The 18435-nt window shown below is 44.6% G+C and overlaps 1 protein-coding gene across 7 annotated transcripts in view; it reads right to left on the minus strand.

Moving 5' to 3' along the window:
* The window catches only part of PDE8B (phosphodiesterase 8B), a 214588-nt gene that overhangs the window by 25252 nt on the left and 170901 nt on the right, over nucleotides 1–18435 (minus strand). For all 7 annotated transcript variants that reach the window (XM_059694267.1, XM_059694273.1, XM_059694274.1 and 4 more), the window contains one exon: nucleotides 2745–2787. In XM_059694267.1, the coding sequence (XP_059550250.1) occupies nucleotides 2745–2787 (43 nt within the window). The remainder of the gene's footprint in view (nucleotides 1–2744; nucleotides 2788–18435) is intronic.

Raw genomic sequence — 18435 nt, forward strand, 5'->3', positions numbered from 1 at the left:
AGAGAGAGAGAAAGAGAGGGGGGGGGGGGTAAGAGAGTATAGTAGTTCAGAGGACCAGTTCCAGAGCCAAACTGGCAAAATTCAAGTCCCCATTATCCAACCAGCAGCTGTGTAACCCTGGGGGTGTTCCTCCCGTGTCCTGACCTGTGTAGTGAGGACAGTTACGGCATCTTGTCCATAGGCTGCTGTAAGCAAGCTAATCCACGCCGGCCCTTGGGGCAGTGCCCACGAAGTATTAGTGCATGCTGACTATTATTCGCCTGTCCACTTGCACACACCCCTTCTTAGGCACACACGGGCCATGTTATAACGCTGTTCTCATACTGGCTGTTTTCACGTAATAATATGCCTTAGACACTTTTCTAGATCACCTTTTTAACCATTTACTTTAGTGTCCTAAAAAATCTGATTCGACTAAAAATGGTTAAATCAGTAACTAAACCTAAATTGTATTTTTACAGCATGTAGTGAAAAGCAGAATATTATAAAATTAATCTGCACACCATAGCCTTAAATGATCTAACATAAAACATTTACTATCCCTTTGCCTATTTTTGTCTTCCAGACTCTGCCTTAATTTTTCTAGCCTTGAATATGAGTTTCGGTATTTCTTTATAAAGACAACTATAGGTGGTAGCATTTTAAATAATACAATTAAAATCATATGGCATCTTTCAAACCCTCAGAAACTAACCGATCACTTGCAAGACATTCGTTTTTGGCCTATTCAGGGACTTATTAATCATATACATTCCTAACATTTGTTTATAATAAAATGGAACTTAGAGAAGATTTAATATTAAATTCAAGATTAAAGAGCATAAGAATTCCTCAAAATATAGTTTCTAAATAAAAGTAAAGTAGGAGGTTAGTTTCACAGCTATTGGCCCAGGTTGCCTTGTTGAATCCTAAATCATTTATCAGAAATTATTCAAAGATAGATAATGCTTATTCTTCCTAATTTTATCTCAGCTAAAATTAAGAGCAATTATAGCAATAGAAATTTGAAGTTTGAGAAATTATCCTTTAGTATTGGCCATTTAAACAAAAGAATTTGGTATTCATTCTCTCAACAGATACTTGTGGAATGAATTTCAAAAACAGAAAAAAGAAGAATAAAGAACTTTTAGATAGTTGTACTCAATGGCAAAAGAGATACAGTATCACCAATTTTCAAAATAGCTACCATGTACTGAGCACCTACTGTGCGTCAGAGATAGTGCTTTAATATTTTAATATTTACTTTAATATTTATTACTAAATATTTAATATTTATAGACACATCTTATATGGTCTTGCAACAATTCTAAAAGCTACACAGTACAATCCCCATTTTACTGACAAGGAAATTTAACTTGGAAAGATTGTTTAGGTAGCTCAAGGTCAAAGAGCTAATAAATGGGAGAGCCCATGCTTTTTAAGATGGGATGGTTTAATGTTTTGTGAGTATTTACTGAGTGTCTACTATGTGCGAGGCAATCCTGGGCACTGCAAAGGATATGAGAATGCTTGTAACAGATTTTGGCACCCAGAAGCCCTTAAGTGAGTTAAAATAATACTCTTGCTGTAAGTGTTAGAAGGAATAAACTAAAACATCTGAGAGAGAAGAGCTGAGAAAGAGAAGGGAAAGGTATGGGAGGGGAGAAGGATGCTAAGTAGTTAAACACCAGGCACTGATAGATGTAATGTACATTTTCCCCCTTAATCCTCATAACCACCAGATGAACACTGTTAATTCACTTTACAAATAAAGAAACCAAAGTTCAGGAAGAGCACATGAAGTCTTCCTGAGGAGGCTAAAGTGTGGTCCTCCCTGGAACCAAAGAGAGGGACCGAACAACAGCCCAGGGCCTGACGTGATGGGTTAGTGGCTGGGAAGCTGCTAACACAGTGGTTCTCAACCTTCCTAATGCCGCGGCCCTTTAATACAGTTCCTTATGTGGTGACCCCCAATCATAAAATTATTTTCGTTGCTACTTCATAACTGTAATTTTGCTACTGCTATGAATTGTAATGTAAATATCTGATATGCAGGATGTATTTTCATTGTTACAAATGGAACATAATTAAAGCATAGTGATTAATCACAAAACAATATGTAATTATATATGTGTTTTCTGATGGTCTTAGGCGACCCCTGTGAAAGGGTCGTTCGACCCCCAAAGGGGTGGCGACCCACAGGTGAGAACCGCTGCGCTAACGGGAGAGGATGTGTGCAAGAACAAGAATTTTAAATCTTTGGTAGTAGACGCACTTCTCCCTCTAGTCAGAGAATTCCAGGCCTTTCAAATGTAAAAGTCATCATTTTATAGCTGAGGAAACCAAGGTCAAGTAGGCAGAGTCTTGCCCAAGTTATGAGGCGAAGGAATGGGGAGCGGAGCTGGTGGGCAGGGCTCCTGACCCCCAGGCCAGGGCCCATCCATGTTCTAACTGTACAGCCACTGACGCTGCTAAGCAAGGGAGGACTGCGATGGTGTGACAACAGCGCACCCCCTGGGCTTGTGGGCCACTCTCCCACTCTAGGTCTATCTGTATGATGGTCTCTCGCCAGCAAAAGAAAACCAGGAAGGGGTGGCAGTGGGTAGAAAAGGTTGCCATGAATGGATATTCAAAAAACTCCCAGGGATTCTGCTTCTGTTCTGGCTTTGCAGCCCTCTGATAGCTTGAGCAAGTCAGAGTACATTTCAGACTTGACCCCACACATGCTGCCTGGGTGTAAAAGAGTGAAACTGAAGTATTCTCACCTGTCTGAGAATTGTCTCCTGAATCTCGATGAATCTTGTGAATCTAAAGTTGTTCGAAAGTTTGGTAAATAAAACAAGAGAAAGAGATTTAAAATACAGCATGAGCTATATTTCCAGCCAAATAATGTCATTAAAAAGCTCTGAAGACTTCAAGAGAGCAAGAAGTTGCACAGATAACATGAACAGATGCAAGCTGTGCACCAAGTAGTACTATTACAAATGCTGTTAGGTCCAGACACTCATGGGATGCTGAGCCCAGAGCAGGAGAGGCTCGGAGCACACACTTCCGAAGCAGGACCCCTGACCCACCAGAAAGCTCTTCTCATCCTGACAGTCTGCAGAAATGCAGAAAGAAAAAAAGCCAGAGCAAAAATGTAAGACTTTCATAAGGCTAATATATAACCTGCTTGTGATGCATACTTACTATAAAATTTTCTGTAATATAAAAATACCAACGTAAGCCTAGGACTTCTAAAAGCCTTCCTAGAAAGCTCTTCAAGTGCTTGGTTACAGGCAGGATCAATTTACAAATGTTTCATCACAAGGAGAGCTGAACTTTAGATGCAGTTTAGCACCTGGTTCTTCCTCATTATCAAATTTTTCTGTGCTGGTGGTTTTGTGCTAATGCTCAATCAGTGTCATATGATGGATGAAGTAATCAGCACAGGAAAGAATACATTTGCTTTCTTTGGGGTTCTGCATTTCATGTGTTTATAACTGAGACTCTGTTACTGGGGCACATTAAGCTCTATCACTTATAATCAAGCTGCTTTCCTGCTGAATCCATCTATTGCTAGTAGCTCAGACCAGCTAACATCTGTAGCCACTAATGAACAGGGTATGTTAACTCGGAAAAAAAGACAGGTGCGTGTGTAGGGCTGTTTAGGAAGGACGATTAGGGTGGTTTAACAATACCAACTGTCAGAGCCTGTGTGTCACATACAGGTAAAATGTCCCAGCTGGATGGAACCACGGAAAAATAATCATGGGAAACTGAAGTGTTAAGATAGGGGGTTTCTATGAATTATTCTGCACAGCCCATTCCACATAATCACCGAAACAACTGCATGGCCAGCCTGTGAGATCTTAATGTGACTAAGGGCTGTGACTCATTTATTCCCTAATTACAGGACCATTTTATTTCTTCTGTGAATAGCTGCTCTGTTTTTCCTTTACAGATAGAAACCATTTGCTACAAAGCTATTGAGTGCAGTGTGACTTTTTGATCTATACCAAATGAATACAACTTTTGCCTTGCAAATTGTTTATCAGCTGTAGTTCAGAAGCAGGTGATCTTTAAACACTTAGCTTTTCTGTCTGAATCACAGTACATCTCTCCTTTAGAAACAAAGTCCCATGGCTCCCCAGATTACACACAAAAAAACCATCTCCTGTACTTCATCGGCCCCCATAGGCCAACTGACTGCACTGGGGGGCTCCGGGGAGTCACCGTGGGCTTTACGTTCTGCCCAGGTGGAAACAGGAAGCCCAAGGTCCAGTATGCACACCCCAACCCTGCCTTCGGGGTGAAGATGAACCCTGTCCCCACACCCGCGGGGTGGGGTGAGAGCAGAGGGGAAAGCGGAGGGGAGAGGAGAGACACCATGTCCGTCTGTGGAGGAGGCTCTGGTTTCCTGTGCTTAGGATTCTGCATTTGGCACTTTGGAAGCTGAACACAGCACTCACGCCAACCCCATCACCCCCCGAAGTGGCTCCTCTGCCACTGACGGGCTCTCTCCTGCAGACAGCAGAGACTAGAAACACTCCTCGAGAGCCAGCCGCCCAACGTTCCCTGGTGGCCGTCTCGGCGCTGCAGCCCAGGACCCCATGCATGACTCTCTGATCCCTTAGCAGGAGCAGCCGGGCGTCCCAGTCACACCCAGCAGGGCGGGGTTTTTACTGAAGCTTCCTGAGGAAGGTTCTTTACGCACCTCCTATAAACATCCCCTGTAACAGCTAGCGATTCGTTTAGACGAAAAACTTTTAGAATTAAAGTTCTTTTTCTTGGAGGTCTAAACCCATGAGCATTTACAACTTGGCATGAGTGATTCTGATATAGGAGGCAGTTAGACAGACAGGAGCAGAGAAGGAACGACAGGCCGGGTCAGAAGGTCACCCAGGTGGAAAGCCGAGCAATGGGCAAAGCTGGGAATGCAGCATCGTAGGGTGGGAGCTCGCCCCGAGGTGACCTTTCCTCCCTTCGCACATCTTTGATCATGTGGTTTAGACCCCCTGACCTTTCATGTCACTGGTCATGCAGTGCGGACCCTCCCCTGAACTTCCCTCCCCTGGCCTGTGGCCAGTCCTGTGGGAGGCCCTCAGAGGAGGAACAAGGGCCAGAGAAGAGCCTCCCAGGACTCCCTGGCGGGACCACTCCCTTAAGGATGAAGCCCTCGGGAAAATGAGGTTCTGACCCACATCAAATGATCTTAGAAACCAGGCCTCGGGTCTGTGGGCCACAGAGAGAGGTTAGGTTAAACTAGGGATAACATCGAGGCCTGTTTCAGAAAAGCAACAAACCGGAGGAAGCTGGTCCATCTGCTGTCATCAGGACCAGCTGCACTGACTAATGACCTCCTGCCCTGGTGCCCACCAACTGGTGGAGACCACGCCCTGAAAGGACATCCGGAAAGCTGATGAATATTCTTCGGGCATCCTCCCCTGAGATCTCCCCTAAAATCCCACATTTCGGAAACAGATGAACCCCTTACAATGAAGGACCCGGCATTCGCGCTGGCTGCTCAAAGCACATCTGCACCTTTCTTTCCCCCGTTCTCCCTTAAGGTGAGCACCTTTGCTTTCTCTCTCCCCAGTTCCAAGGGCCCTTCTTTTGCCTCTGCAACTGGCTCCCTGAGTCCCCGCAGCCCAGCTGGCCCACTTTTTCTAGGGCTCACTTCTACCTCTGTGACTTTCTAAGTAAACTTCTGCTTGTATCTGAGTCTTGGCTCTGAATCCTTCCTTAGCCAAAACTCAAGGACCAAGGTCTAACATCTGGTGCTGTTTGCCATGAACAATTCCACTGAAATTATTTCCCTGTAATTCTCAGTCAAGCTCACTGAGGAAACAGGGGAGGAGCGGTTTTGTAGTTGGCATTCCTGAGGGGCAGCCTGGGGCACCGCGTGGGCCTGAGGACTGTGGGCAGGAAGACAGAGGCCATCTCTGAGAGGACTGCCGTGTGCAGCGGCTTTACATCCCCAACCTCCCGTTACGGCACTCACGGGAGGGGAGGGTCATCCCTCCTCTGACAGAGAGAGAAACTCAGGTTTTGAGAGAGGAAGGGACTTGCCTGAGCCACACAGCGAGCATGCGCAGAGCCCAATTTCAATCCCAGCTTCCTCCAGCTCTAGAACCGGTTCCTCTCTCTACAGTGAGACTGAAGGTAAGTCCCAGGCCACGCTTGTGAAACTGGGGTGTGAGGACAATATCCCCTGGGTCAGTGCAGGGCATCTGTTTGAAATATTTTTTTGTTTTCAAATTTTGGGGAAGGTCTGAATCTCTGCTATCAATAGGTTTTGTTACCTGAATTCTAAAGCATAGCAAAACCATCAGAATTCAATGTCCCCATGTCAGCCAGTCTCTGGAGTGCAGTGTTTTTGTTATTTTTCCTGAAGCGTAGAATATCCCACGTATGGTAATAGCTGGGGACCTTTAATACTGGGAACTTTGGTAATAGAGGGAAGTTCTGCAATTTGAACGCTATCGCCCTTGGCCTATGCCGCCCTCAAAGCAAGTCCTTAGAAGCTTCCAGCTTGTTTTTGGAAAGGAAATTCATAGCTTTACACCTTTAACTACTTACAATAGCGCAGGTTCCTACAAGTGTTGCTATCCTTGTGCTGCATGCTTTGTTTATAAACACCTGACTATGCTTGGCTCTAAAAAGCAATTCAAATTCTGTGCGCACGCGACCTCAGGGCCATCTGACTGCTTCTTCTTAGCGAATAATCATTTAAACTTTGTATTTTCTCTACACATCTACCAGAATGTCTAAAACTGAAGGGAAAGTTTGTCAAGGACGTGAAACAACTGGAGGGAGAATGAAGTGCTACAACCATTATGAAAAAAGGTCTGGCAGTTTCTTACAAAGTTAAACATAGACCTACCCTATGACCCAACTCCTCAGCACTCAGGTCCACTCCTGAGAATTTACCCAAGATAAACAAAAGCATGTGCTCACAAGACACTTTTCTACTAATGTTCCAAGGAGCCCCAAACTGGAAAGAGCCCAGAAGTCCATCAACAAGAGGAGAAACTGACAGACTGATGCAACGGAATCCCATTCAGCAGCAAAAGGGAAAAATTACTGATACATGCAACGGGGGTGACTCAAAACATGACAATGATGAACAGAAGACATAAAATTAAAACAGACTCATAGACACGCCGAGAGAGCAGGTGGCTGCCAGAGGGGAGGGTGTGTGTGGGTGGGGATGAAAGACATGGGGATGAAGGGAGTAAGAAGTAAGGTTGGTAGTTACACAACAGTCATGGGGACGGATGTAAAGCATAGGGAATATAGTCAATAATGTTGTGATAATTATGTATGGTGCCAGTTGGGATACTGGAAATATTGAGCGAACACTATGTAAAGTATATGACTGTCGAACCACAAAGTGCACACCTGAAACCAATACAAAATAAAATTGAAAGAAAAAACCCCCAAAACACTATGATGAGTGAACGAAGCCAAACACAAGAGAGTAGACACTATATAAAGCTCTAGTACAGGCAAAACTACTATATGGTTAAATGACTCAGGACGGTGTTCCCTGTGAGGGTGAGTGGAGGCAGGGAGAACTGGGACCTTTTGGGATGCTAAAGTTTAATATCTTACGGGGCCTGATTACAGAGGTATACACATTTGTCAAAATTCAAGGAATGCTATACTTAAAATCTGTACATTTCACTGTACATAACTTTTACCTAAAAAAGGAAAGAACCCAAAAAACAACGATTAAACTGTAGTTAATAATATGCATGCTAAAATACCAAAGAATAAAATGTCCTGATGTTTGCAACCTAGTTTGAAATCTATCAAAGAATGAGATGGACTGATGGATGAATTAAGGGACAGACAGATGGACAGATATGATAGAGCAAAATATATCATAGAACCAAGGAGAAGGTACATACATATTGACCTTCACTTCTAACTCTCCTCTACGTGTGAAAAATTTAAAAAACATCGGGGAAATTACATTACATGTTCAACAGAATATGAATTGATGGCTAAAAACTGGAAGTCTGAAATATAATTTCAAAATCTTTGAAAGTAAACAAGATGAAAGGAACTGAGAACAGCCTGAATTGTGCAGGTAAATGGCATGTTATGGTCCCTGGGACTCCTGGGCCTGCGCATAAAGATGATGTTCCACTTCAAACCATGACCAGGTAATTAGGCAGCAGCTGGCAATCAGAGAAGTAGCAAACCTGCCTAGGTAAGTACTTAATACATTTCCTTTAATAATTTTATTGATTGAGCTTATGGCCCTAACCCTGATCTCTCCTAAGGGAGAAAAACTCCAAAAATAACAATATGAAAACATCCCTCTTAATGTATGTCAAAATCAATCTTTTTTAAGTGAAAAAATCATGAGACTTTTAGCAATTAAATGAGTCAAAGCCAGGATCAATACAATAATAAGCAAGCAGGTAAATACTAGATATTCCTTTCACATGCATTTCAGAATCACCTTGGGAATGTGAATAGCATTTGGTAGAAATATCTGCTTTTATCATAAATGAATGACAAAGTGATAAGAGGTATCTTATCAGTCACAGTTAAAATCACCAGATACCCTGGTATGTGAGCCTGGGGGCATTCTTGATGCTTCCTTTTCTCTCATCCCCACATCCAAGTCCATCATCAATTCCTGTAAAAGTCCTTTCTAAATACATCTGGGATCCCAACTTCACATCTCTCCACTGTCAGAATGCAGGCTGCCATCAGCTCATCCGAACTCAGCAGTGCCCCCAATCCAATCCACTCTCAATTCTTTTTTTTGTTTGTTTTGTTAATCCTCACCCTAGGATATTTTTCCATTGATTTTTAAAGAGATTAGAAGGGAAGGGAAGGGAGAGGGAGAGATAGAGAGAAACATTGATGTGAGATAGATATATCGATTGGTTGCCTCCTGCATGCACCCCTATCAGGGCCAGGGAACCTGTAACCAAGGTACATGCCCTTGACCAGAATCAAATCTGGGACCCTTTAGTCCATGGACTAACGCTCTATCCACTGAGCCAAACCAGCTAGGGCTGCAATTCTTGATTATACAGAAGAGTTCTGGCTTTGATGGAAGAAAATTTTCTAACTCAGGCTTTATGTTGTTTGGTAGTTTTGTGTCTCCCCCACCCCCCAATATTATGAAAAGGAATAAAAACTTGGTTTAGATGAAGAAAAATACTATTCTCTTAAATAATCAGCATAGCTTACAAAATGGATTTATTAAGCAATCTTTTTTCTTAAGATGGAACATTCTTGATCAACAACTTCATGACAGAAATGAATGCTTTCATGTATGTGACCTGACTTCAGGGACGAGGTGGCGTTTGAAGGCTGGATGAGAGAGCGAGCCATGGAAACGAGTCCCTGGAGACCCTCCCTTCATTTACATGTAATGAAATGACAGTGTGAGGGGTATAATGCAGAATTTCTTTCATCATCTTTCTTTATTGGAAATACTTTGATGAGTATTTCCTCAGATGGCAAAAGTATCTGATGCATAAATCAAAGACCTTTCCTGTCTACTCTGTTATCAAAAACCACTTGAAAATACACTACTCAAAACCCCAGCCAAGCAGCAAACACACCCCCTGTTTCCCAAACAGGGGAACACAACACCGCCTACAACATTCAGGACCCCGTCCTCAGCCATTGCTTTCCTCAGCTCCCCAGGCCACGGGCAGGCCAGTGCCCATGGAAGCCATCCCGACATTGGGTGTCAGGGCTCTCCACTGCAGCTGATTTCCTGAGCCTAGAAGACTCACTGCAACACCAACTCTCCCCTTTTACCTGGATGATAATTTAAAATGTTACTTATATCAAAGCAACACACCTTAGTTTGATATAAATAAAAATGCATCTGAATTTTTAAGACTACACAAGATTAAAAAGAAAAATCCCAAGCTGTTTTCAGTACTTTGCTCTAAATAAGTGTAGCTATAGTTCCACCACTATTAGATATTTTTTCCTTTTTAAAAAAATTTTAATTGAAATTATATGAGTAACGGTTAATAAAATTTACAGGTTTCAAGTGTTAGGTATTTTCTTGGAAACACTTCAGCCTCCTCTCCTGTGTGTGCAACACCAGATCCGGCGCCTCCAGAGACCACGACGCCTCCCACTCAGTGCTGGGCCCACTGGCCTCCATCTGCATTTGGGGGAGCTGTACAGAGGCCTCTCAGTGTGCAGGCCCAGATAACGTCCTGTGTCCTTATCTCATGGGAGAACACTTCAGGCAAGCTACCATTCAGGTGTAAATGTTTTCTTTTTTCCCTTGTCCAGTTTCTCTTTTAATGGCTTTCACATGCCTAAATATAAGCACCACTTGGCTTCAGACCTGCAAATACTGAGTTTTGTAATATGGAAATAGGAGAGTGGTTCTCAGACTTCAGCAAGAATTAGAATCACCCGAAGGGTTTGTTAAACAGGCCACTGGGCCCCACCCCCTGGGTTTCTGATTTGCCAGGACTTGGAGGCTCATCATCCCCAGGTGAGGCCAGGCTGCAACAGGTGAGGCCTCGCTACCCAGACCGCCCTGCCAGTTAATACCGGCTCTCAGGCTCACTCCAGACCCACTGAATCAGAATCTAACATTTAATCTCCAGGTAACATGACTACATCTTACAGTTTGAGAAGCCCTGGTTCAAGTGCAAAATCATAAATTGCCAACAGATCGTTTGCTGGCTCCACCTCTGGTTGGGTAAACCTGGGACACATGAGTTTCACTGAGTCTCAGGTTCCCTGTGGGTAAATGGGGACCAATACCTGCTCGTTTGGATTCAAGAGGATCAAGTGGAATAACGTCTGCAGAACGCCCAGGCCAGGGGCCCCGCGCTCGCTTGTCTTACCAGGGAAAGACCCTGGCGGGGGGGGGGGGGGGGGGGGGGGCGGCTGGTGAAACCACACTTCTGGGCGCCGCCCTTCAGTTCCGATAGGGTGGGTCTGGTCAGGGCTGAGTCTGTGTTTCTAACAAGCTCCTGTGAGCCTGGGGCTGCTGTCCAGCGGCCTGGCTTTGAGAACCAATGCCTGGCCCCTGTGGGTGCCCAGCTCATGCTGGTTCCCTTGGCTTTCTTTCTCTTTCACAGGAGTTCCTGTTTGTGGAGAATTGGATTCAGTGGTGTTTATACCACTTGCTACACCAGGACTGATTTTAGTTTCTGGAATCTTCCTTTGGAGCAGACATCCCACATATGGGGGGAGCTCTGTGGCGCTTCCCACATCAGCAGTGCATTTGCGTTTCTCACTTTTATGCTGTTACTCCTCTAGCGTGTGTCCCCTCGCTGCTCTGTGACAGAGAAGCATATAAATAGCTTCAGAACGAAATTTCATTTTCCTTAAAGTTTGTTCTTAAAGACTTGACAATGACTGAGAGCACTTTTGCTCAACACTTGTCTGTGTAAACTCATATGCCTGCTGGATTTTGTCAAGAGAACTAGGCAACTGCAAGGATCTAACACTTTCCTGTTACACTAGCACGCAACAGAGACTCATTAAACCACCTAATGACACCAGGGCTGCATAAGACAGAAGCAATCAGCAGGGCTCCCCTTAACAAATCAGGGCTCTTGAAAGCTGCAGAGGCAGGGACACCACAAAGGAAAAATTCGCAATAATGAGAGGACAGGGGTGTACACGGGTTCTGAAAATGCTGTTCAGTAGAATCCATGTTTACATTTCGTGAACTATCACCCCCAAGAGAGGGAGGGCATCTCTAAACGGTTCCTCATCTTCTAACTCAACTAAAAAATACTTCCTGGGCCTGTGAGACAAAGACGGTTACAGCTAGAATAGATCCTGCTCTCAAGGGATTTACTGTCTAACAGGGGACAAAGGACAAGGCCCGTCGCAATGAGTGTGTTGAGAGTAACCCTGTGTGAGGCAATGCTCCAGGCACAGGGACGTGACAGAGAATGAGAGAGACTCGCAGGAAGCTGGCTCAGAAGTGCCAGAGAGAGCACTTCTCAAAGGGTGGGGTGCCAAGGGTTAAAGGTCAGCTTGGGGCATTCCAAACCTTGACACTGAGCAACCTTGAATATATTCACATCATTTGCCTTTCAGTGTCTTACCAAGCCTTCTGAGCCCATCAGAGAGAAAGCCTCAGACGGGGCTGGTGTGTCTTTACCACCTATTTCTTTCCAAAGAGAGGGGCTCAGCCCTGACCAGTTCGGCTCAGTGGATAGAGCGTCGGCCTGCGGACTCAAGGGTCCCGGGTTCGATTCCGGTCAGGGGCATGCACCTTGGTTGCGGGCACATCCCCAGTTAGGGGGTGTGCAGGAGGCAGTTGATCGATGTTTCTCTCTCATCAATGTTTCTGACTCTCTATCCCTCTCCCTTCCTCTCTGTAAAAAATCAATAAAATATATTTTTTTTAAAAAGAGAGGGGCTCAGTCTCAGAGCCTTCAGCCAACAGCAGTGGCTGCCTAGAATTTTATAAAATTGTGTATTTTTTCCTATTATATCTATATTTATTGTTACCTTCCATTATGGCTAGTATTCCATTTTACGGTAGTGATTACTGTGGTGATATAAAGTTTTAAAACTGACTGCTTCTAAAGAACAATATTAAGTATGAGCAGGTCAGGGAGTGCCTGAACATGGGGGACTGAAGTTGGGGGAGAGCCCTACGTGATGTGTCACCCTCAGCCCCCAGATGCTGGCTGCGAGGAAAGGCATCGGGCTGATGGAGGGTGCGGCTTCATGGGAGACTGGGAAGCATGGTGGAGCTTTTGAAAGTGGACATTAAACATTCCAGTTAAGACACAGTGACTGTCAGAACTCAGAAAGAAAATCAAAACCCAACTACATGCTGCCCGTGAGAAACGTACCTTAATTAGGTATACAGATTGCAAGTAAATGGGTAGAAAAAGATACATAACACAAACAAATACACCTTGGAAGGTTGGAGTGGCTATATTAATATTAAATAAAACAGATCATAAGGTAGAGTATCACCTGATATAAAGAGAGCTTTCCATAATGATAGGAAAGGGTCAACTCATCGTAATAATCATGAATGTATACAGTGGGGCCGTGACTTACGAGTGTCCTGACTAACGAGTTTTTCGAGATATGAGCCGTCTCTCGGCCGATTTTTTGCTTTGAGTTGCGAGCTAAAATTTGGGTTACGAGCCAGCTTCAGATACCCCACCGCTAGTTGGCGCAGCAAACGTCACAGTGAACGCCACAACATCAGCCCAGCATCACGTGTCTCACTCGTTCACAACTGATTTGACATACGAGTAATTTGAGTTATGAGCTCCGTCACGGAACGAATTAAACTCGTAAGTCAAGGCTCCACTGTATTACTTAGCAGCAGAGCTCACCACACGTGAAACAAAACTGATGGAATTAAAGGGAGAAATAGACAAGCCCACAATCACTCTGAGGATCCTACCACTGCCGTTTCAGCACTTAGTAAAACTAGAAAAAAAAGTAGTAAAAACAGAAGATATGAAGAATGCAATCAACCTCCATGACCTCCTCGGCATTTATGAACACTACTCACAACAGCAACATACACACTCATTTCAAATGAACTTGAACTATTGCTCCGACAGACTTTAATCTGGCCACAAAGTAAGTCTCAATAAATTTAAATGGGTTCAAATCACACAAAGTATGTTGTCTGACCACATGGAGTTAAATTAGAAACCAGTAAGAGAAAAACAGGCAAGTTGATTCTAAAATCCATCCTATCTAATAAAAGAGAAAAATGGTAATTGGCGTACAACGATACCCTTTTCATTGGCTAATCAAGGCTATATGCAAATTAATTGCCAACTATGATTGGCAGTTAACTTCCAATTATGATTGGCAGTTAACTGCCAACTAAGATTGGCAGTTAACTGCCAACAAGATGGCAGCTAATTTGCATATGTAGGCACAATGCAGGGAGGCGAAAGGGAAAGCAGGAAGAAGCCCCCTGCCACTGACAGTGATCAGAAACCCAGGGAGGAGCTAAGAGCTGGGGGGCAGGGCAAAGGCGGCCCTGGGGCCGCCTTTGCCCTGCCCCCCAGCCATGATCAGAGAATCAGGCGCCTTTGCCGCCCTGGCCAGTGATAGCTGGAAGTAGGGGTGGAGCCAGCGATGGGAGCTGGGCACGTTCGAAGCTAGCAGTCCCGGGAGCTAGGGGTCCCTTGCCTGGGCCTAAAGCGGAGCCCACGATCGGGGGGCTGCTGCAGCTGCAGGTCCCCGCTGCCCGGGCCGGACGCCTAGGCCAGAGGCGTTAGGCCTGGGCAGGGGCAGAGCCTGCAACCGCGGGGAGCTGGGGGTCCCCTGCCCAGGCCTGACACCTCTGCCGGAGGCCTCAGGCCTGGTCAAGGGGCCGATCCGGTGATTGGTGATCGGAGGGTGATGAGGGTCAACTCCTCTGGCCGAGGCATCAGGCCTGGGTGGGGGGCGGAGCCGGGGATTGGGGGGATATGATGGTCCCCTTGCCCAGGCCTGAAGCCTGGGTCAGAGGCGTCAGGCTTGGGCGGGGGGTGGAGCAAGCGATCAGAGGGAGATGGGGGTCCCCTGCCCAGGCATGATTCCTGGGCCAGAGGCCTCAGGCCTGAGCGGGGGCCAGAGCCAGTGATCAGGGGGAGATGGGGGTCCCCTGTCCAAGCCTGACACCTCTGGCGGAGGCGTCAGGCCTGGGCAAGGGGCCGATCAGGCGATCGGAGGGTGATGGGGGTCAACGCCTGAGGGCTCCCAGTATGTGAGAGGGGGCAGGCTGGGCTGAGGGACACTCCCCTCCCCACACACACCCAGTGCACGAATTTCGTGCACCGGGCCCCTAGTATAAAAATAAAAGAACTAGAATAGCCAAAACATATTTAAAAAGAACAAAGTTTGAGGATTTAAGCACCTGATTTCAGGACTTATAAAGCTACAGTAATTACAACAGCGCGGCGACACACAAGCAGGTCCGTAAAACAGGACACTGAGTCCAGCAATTAGGACCGCACGAATATGGTCAGTTGTTTTTTGGACGAAGGCAAAAAGCCAATTCAGTGGAGGAAGGACAGTCTTTCCTTAGAAGCTGGAACAACTGGCTATCCAAATTATCCCCACGCCCAAAAAGCCTTTCAATCCACACCTCGCTCCGTATACAAAAACTAACTCAGAATGAATATGGACCTAAATGTAAGAGGTGAAACTACAGATCCTATGGAAGAAAACATGGAGCACGTTTTTGTGATCTTGGATTATCAAAGATTTCTTAGACGCAACATCCAAGAAATAAGCGGCATATAACACTGATAAACTGGACTTCATATAACTGTTGCACTTTGGGAGACACTGTTAAGAGAATGAAGTGACAAGCCACAGACTGGGAGAAAATATCTGCACATAAAAGACTTTTCTCCAGAATATATAAAGAACCGTCAAAATTCAAAATTAAGGAAACACACAAACAATTGAGTGAACTATTTGAACACGCAGCTCACCAAAGAAGATATGCATATAGCAAATAAATACATGAAAAGATGCTCAACACTGTTAGTCATTGGGAAAACAAAAATTAAGACCACAAAGAAATACCGTTGTATAATTATGAGAGTGTTTAAAATTTACAAACTGACCACTCTAGGTGATGGCAAAGATGTGTACAACTTGAACTCTTATATTACCAGTGGGAAGGTAAAATGATTATTAAAAAACAAACAAAAATAAACAAACAAAAAACTTTGGGCCCTAGCCGGTTTGGCTCCGTTGAGTAAGTGTCATCCCGAGGACTGAAGGGTCCCGGGTTCGATTCTGATCAAGTCGACACTCTACCCACTGAGCCAAACCAGCTAGGGCCCAAGGAATACTTTTTTTATTGAATTTATTGGGGTGACATTGGTCAATAAAATTTTATAGGTTTCAGGTGTACATTCTACGATTCATCACCTGTATATTATATTGTGTATTCATCACCCAAAGTCAAGCCTCTTCCATCACCATTTATCACCCCTTTACCTTCTTCTCCTTACCACACAACCCCCTTTCCCTCTGGTGATGTCTTACTGACTTTGAGACTCATTATAAAGCAATTGAGAAAGTACGCAACCAGTATAGGGGTTGACAGATTTCTCAATGCTACAGAACACAGTCCAGCACAGACCGATATCATATAGTCTTCTGACTTCTGGCAAAAGTGCCAAAGTAAACCAATGAGGAAAGGAACGTCTTTTTGACAAATGTTGCTTGAATAAATGGACATCCATATGGAAAAGTTTGGTCCCATCTCACACCATAAAAATGAATCTGAGATGGATTACAAAACAAAATGTACAAGATGAGACCACAAAGTCTTTAGAGGAAAATAAAATATCCTTATGACCCGGGAACAGGCAGAGTTGCCCTAAGCAGGTCACAGACAGTAATAACCACAAAATATTAAGAAATTAAGTTTTATCAAGTTAAAAACTTCAGCTCATTAGAAACACTATTAAGAAAATAAAAAGTCACAGAGCGCAAGGAAATATTAGCAAACATGTATCTGACAATAGATTGATGTGTAAGATATATAAACACTTTTACAACTCAATAAAAAACACAGCCCAATTAAAAATGGTACAGTATTTGAATAGAAATTTACAAAGGATGATATACAAAAGGACAGTAATACATGGAAAAGCGCACAGCACATCATTAGGGAAGTGCAAATTAAAACTACACTCCTAACAGACCGGCTGAAATTGCCAAGACCGGCACCGCCACCTGTTGGCCAGGGTGTGCCGTAAGGAGCCCTCTTGTCATTGTTCCTGGGAATGTCAAATGGTACAACTAGTTGGGGAAAGGGACTGGCAGTTTCTTCTAAACAAACCTATGACTTAGCAATACCCCTAAGTATTTTCCCAAGTATATATGCACCAAAAGGCTTGTACAAGAATGTTCACAGCAGCTATATCCACAATAGCCCAAGACTGTAACCAATCCAGGTGTTGACCAATAAGAGAATGGGTACACGCACGGCGATATATCCATGCGATAAAATTCTACTCAGCACTAAGGAGTAACAGATGGATAGAGCCCCACACATGGATAAGACCCAAAAACACTCCACTGGCCGTGAGAAGCCCTTCAAAATCAGTACATATTGAGTAACTGTATTTAGATGAAGCTCTGAACTGGAAAAACTCATCTAAGGTGGAAAAACCATCTCAGTGGTTACTTCTGTGGATTAAGGGACAGAGGTCGACTGGGAAGAAGAGTGAGGACCTTTTCTGGAGCCGTAGTGAGGCTCCACGCCTTCTTGGAGGTTGGGTGGCACAGGCGTGCGCATTGGTCAAAGCTCATGCAAAGGTACACGTACAATATGCACATTTCTTTACATGTTAATTCTATATAAAATATAAGCCAAAATGAAACTCCACTCTGATGTGCAATGCTAAACTATCTGGGGAAGAGAACGGATACATGCAATTTATTTTGAAAAGTAAGATGTCCTAATGGCTGCACAGAGGAATGTATATTTGGAGAGACATGTGGAGTGAAAATACAGTGAAATGTTGAAGGTAGACTCTAGGTCAGTGATGGCGAACCTATGACACGCGTGTCAGAGGTGACACGCGAACTCATTTTTTTGGTTGATTTTTCTTTGTTAATTGGCATTTTTTAAAAAATATATTTTATTGATTTTTTACAGAGAGGAAGGGAGAGAGATAGTTAGAAACATCGATGAGAGAGAAACATCGATCAGCCGCCTCCTGCACATCTCCCACTGGGGATGTGCCCGCAGCCCAGGTACATGCCCTTGACCGGAATAGAACCTGGGACCCCTCAGTCCGCAGGCCGACGCTCTATCCACTGAGCCAAACCGGTTTCGGTGGTTAATTGGCATTTAAATATATAAAATAAATATCAAAAATATAAGTCTTTGTTTTACTATGGTTACAAATATCAAAAAGTTTCTATATGTGACATGGCACCAGAGTTAAGTTAGGGTTTTCCAAAATGCTGACACGCCGCGCTCAGAAGGTTCGCCATCGCTGCTCTAGGCGGTGGGCACTGGTGTTTGCTGTAAGTCTTTTCGACTTTGCCTGGGTGCTCGACAATGTCCACAGCAACATGTTGGAGAAACAGTTGCTTGGAATGTGAAATGGGGGTGAGCCCTGGGCGTCTTTTTCAAGATGTGCGCTCCCCCGACCCCCCGCGCCCCCCCCCCCCCCCCCAGTCTATAAAAGCGGCCGAGTGTGCTCTCTGCTCGTGGCACGTTCCAGGAAGACAGCATTTGTTCACAGGCACTGCAGGGAGGAGCTGGGCAGTGGTTGTGATGTTTGATGCTAAACGCGGGCGTTTACTAGCTGAGTAAGGGCTGAGTATCGGTTTCTTCGTCTGTTGAAGAAGGGAAATACTACCTTATGGGCTTGATGTGATGACTGATTGATCGGATGCCTTCAAAACAGCCCAGAGCCTGTCACAAAACACTCACTCCATAAGCCATGAACACTGCTGTACTAGGCTTCGTCGTTTTCAGACACTGCGTCACTTTGGAAT

The sequence above is a fragment of the Myotis daubentonii genome, chromosome 4 (genome assembly GCF_963259705.1).
Source record: "Myotis daubentonii chromosome 4, mMyoDau2.1, whole genome shotgun sequence".
Taxonomy (NCBI): domain Eukaryota; kingdom Metazoa; phylum Chordata; class Mammalia; order Chiroptera; family Vespertilionidae; genus Myotis; species Myotis daubentonii.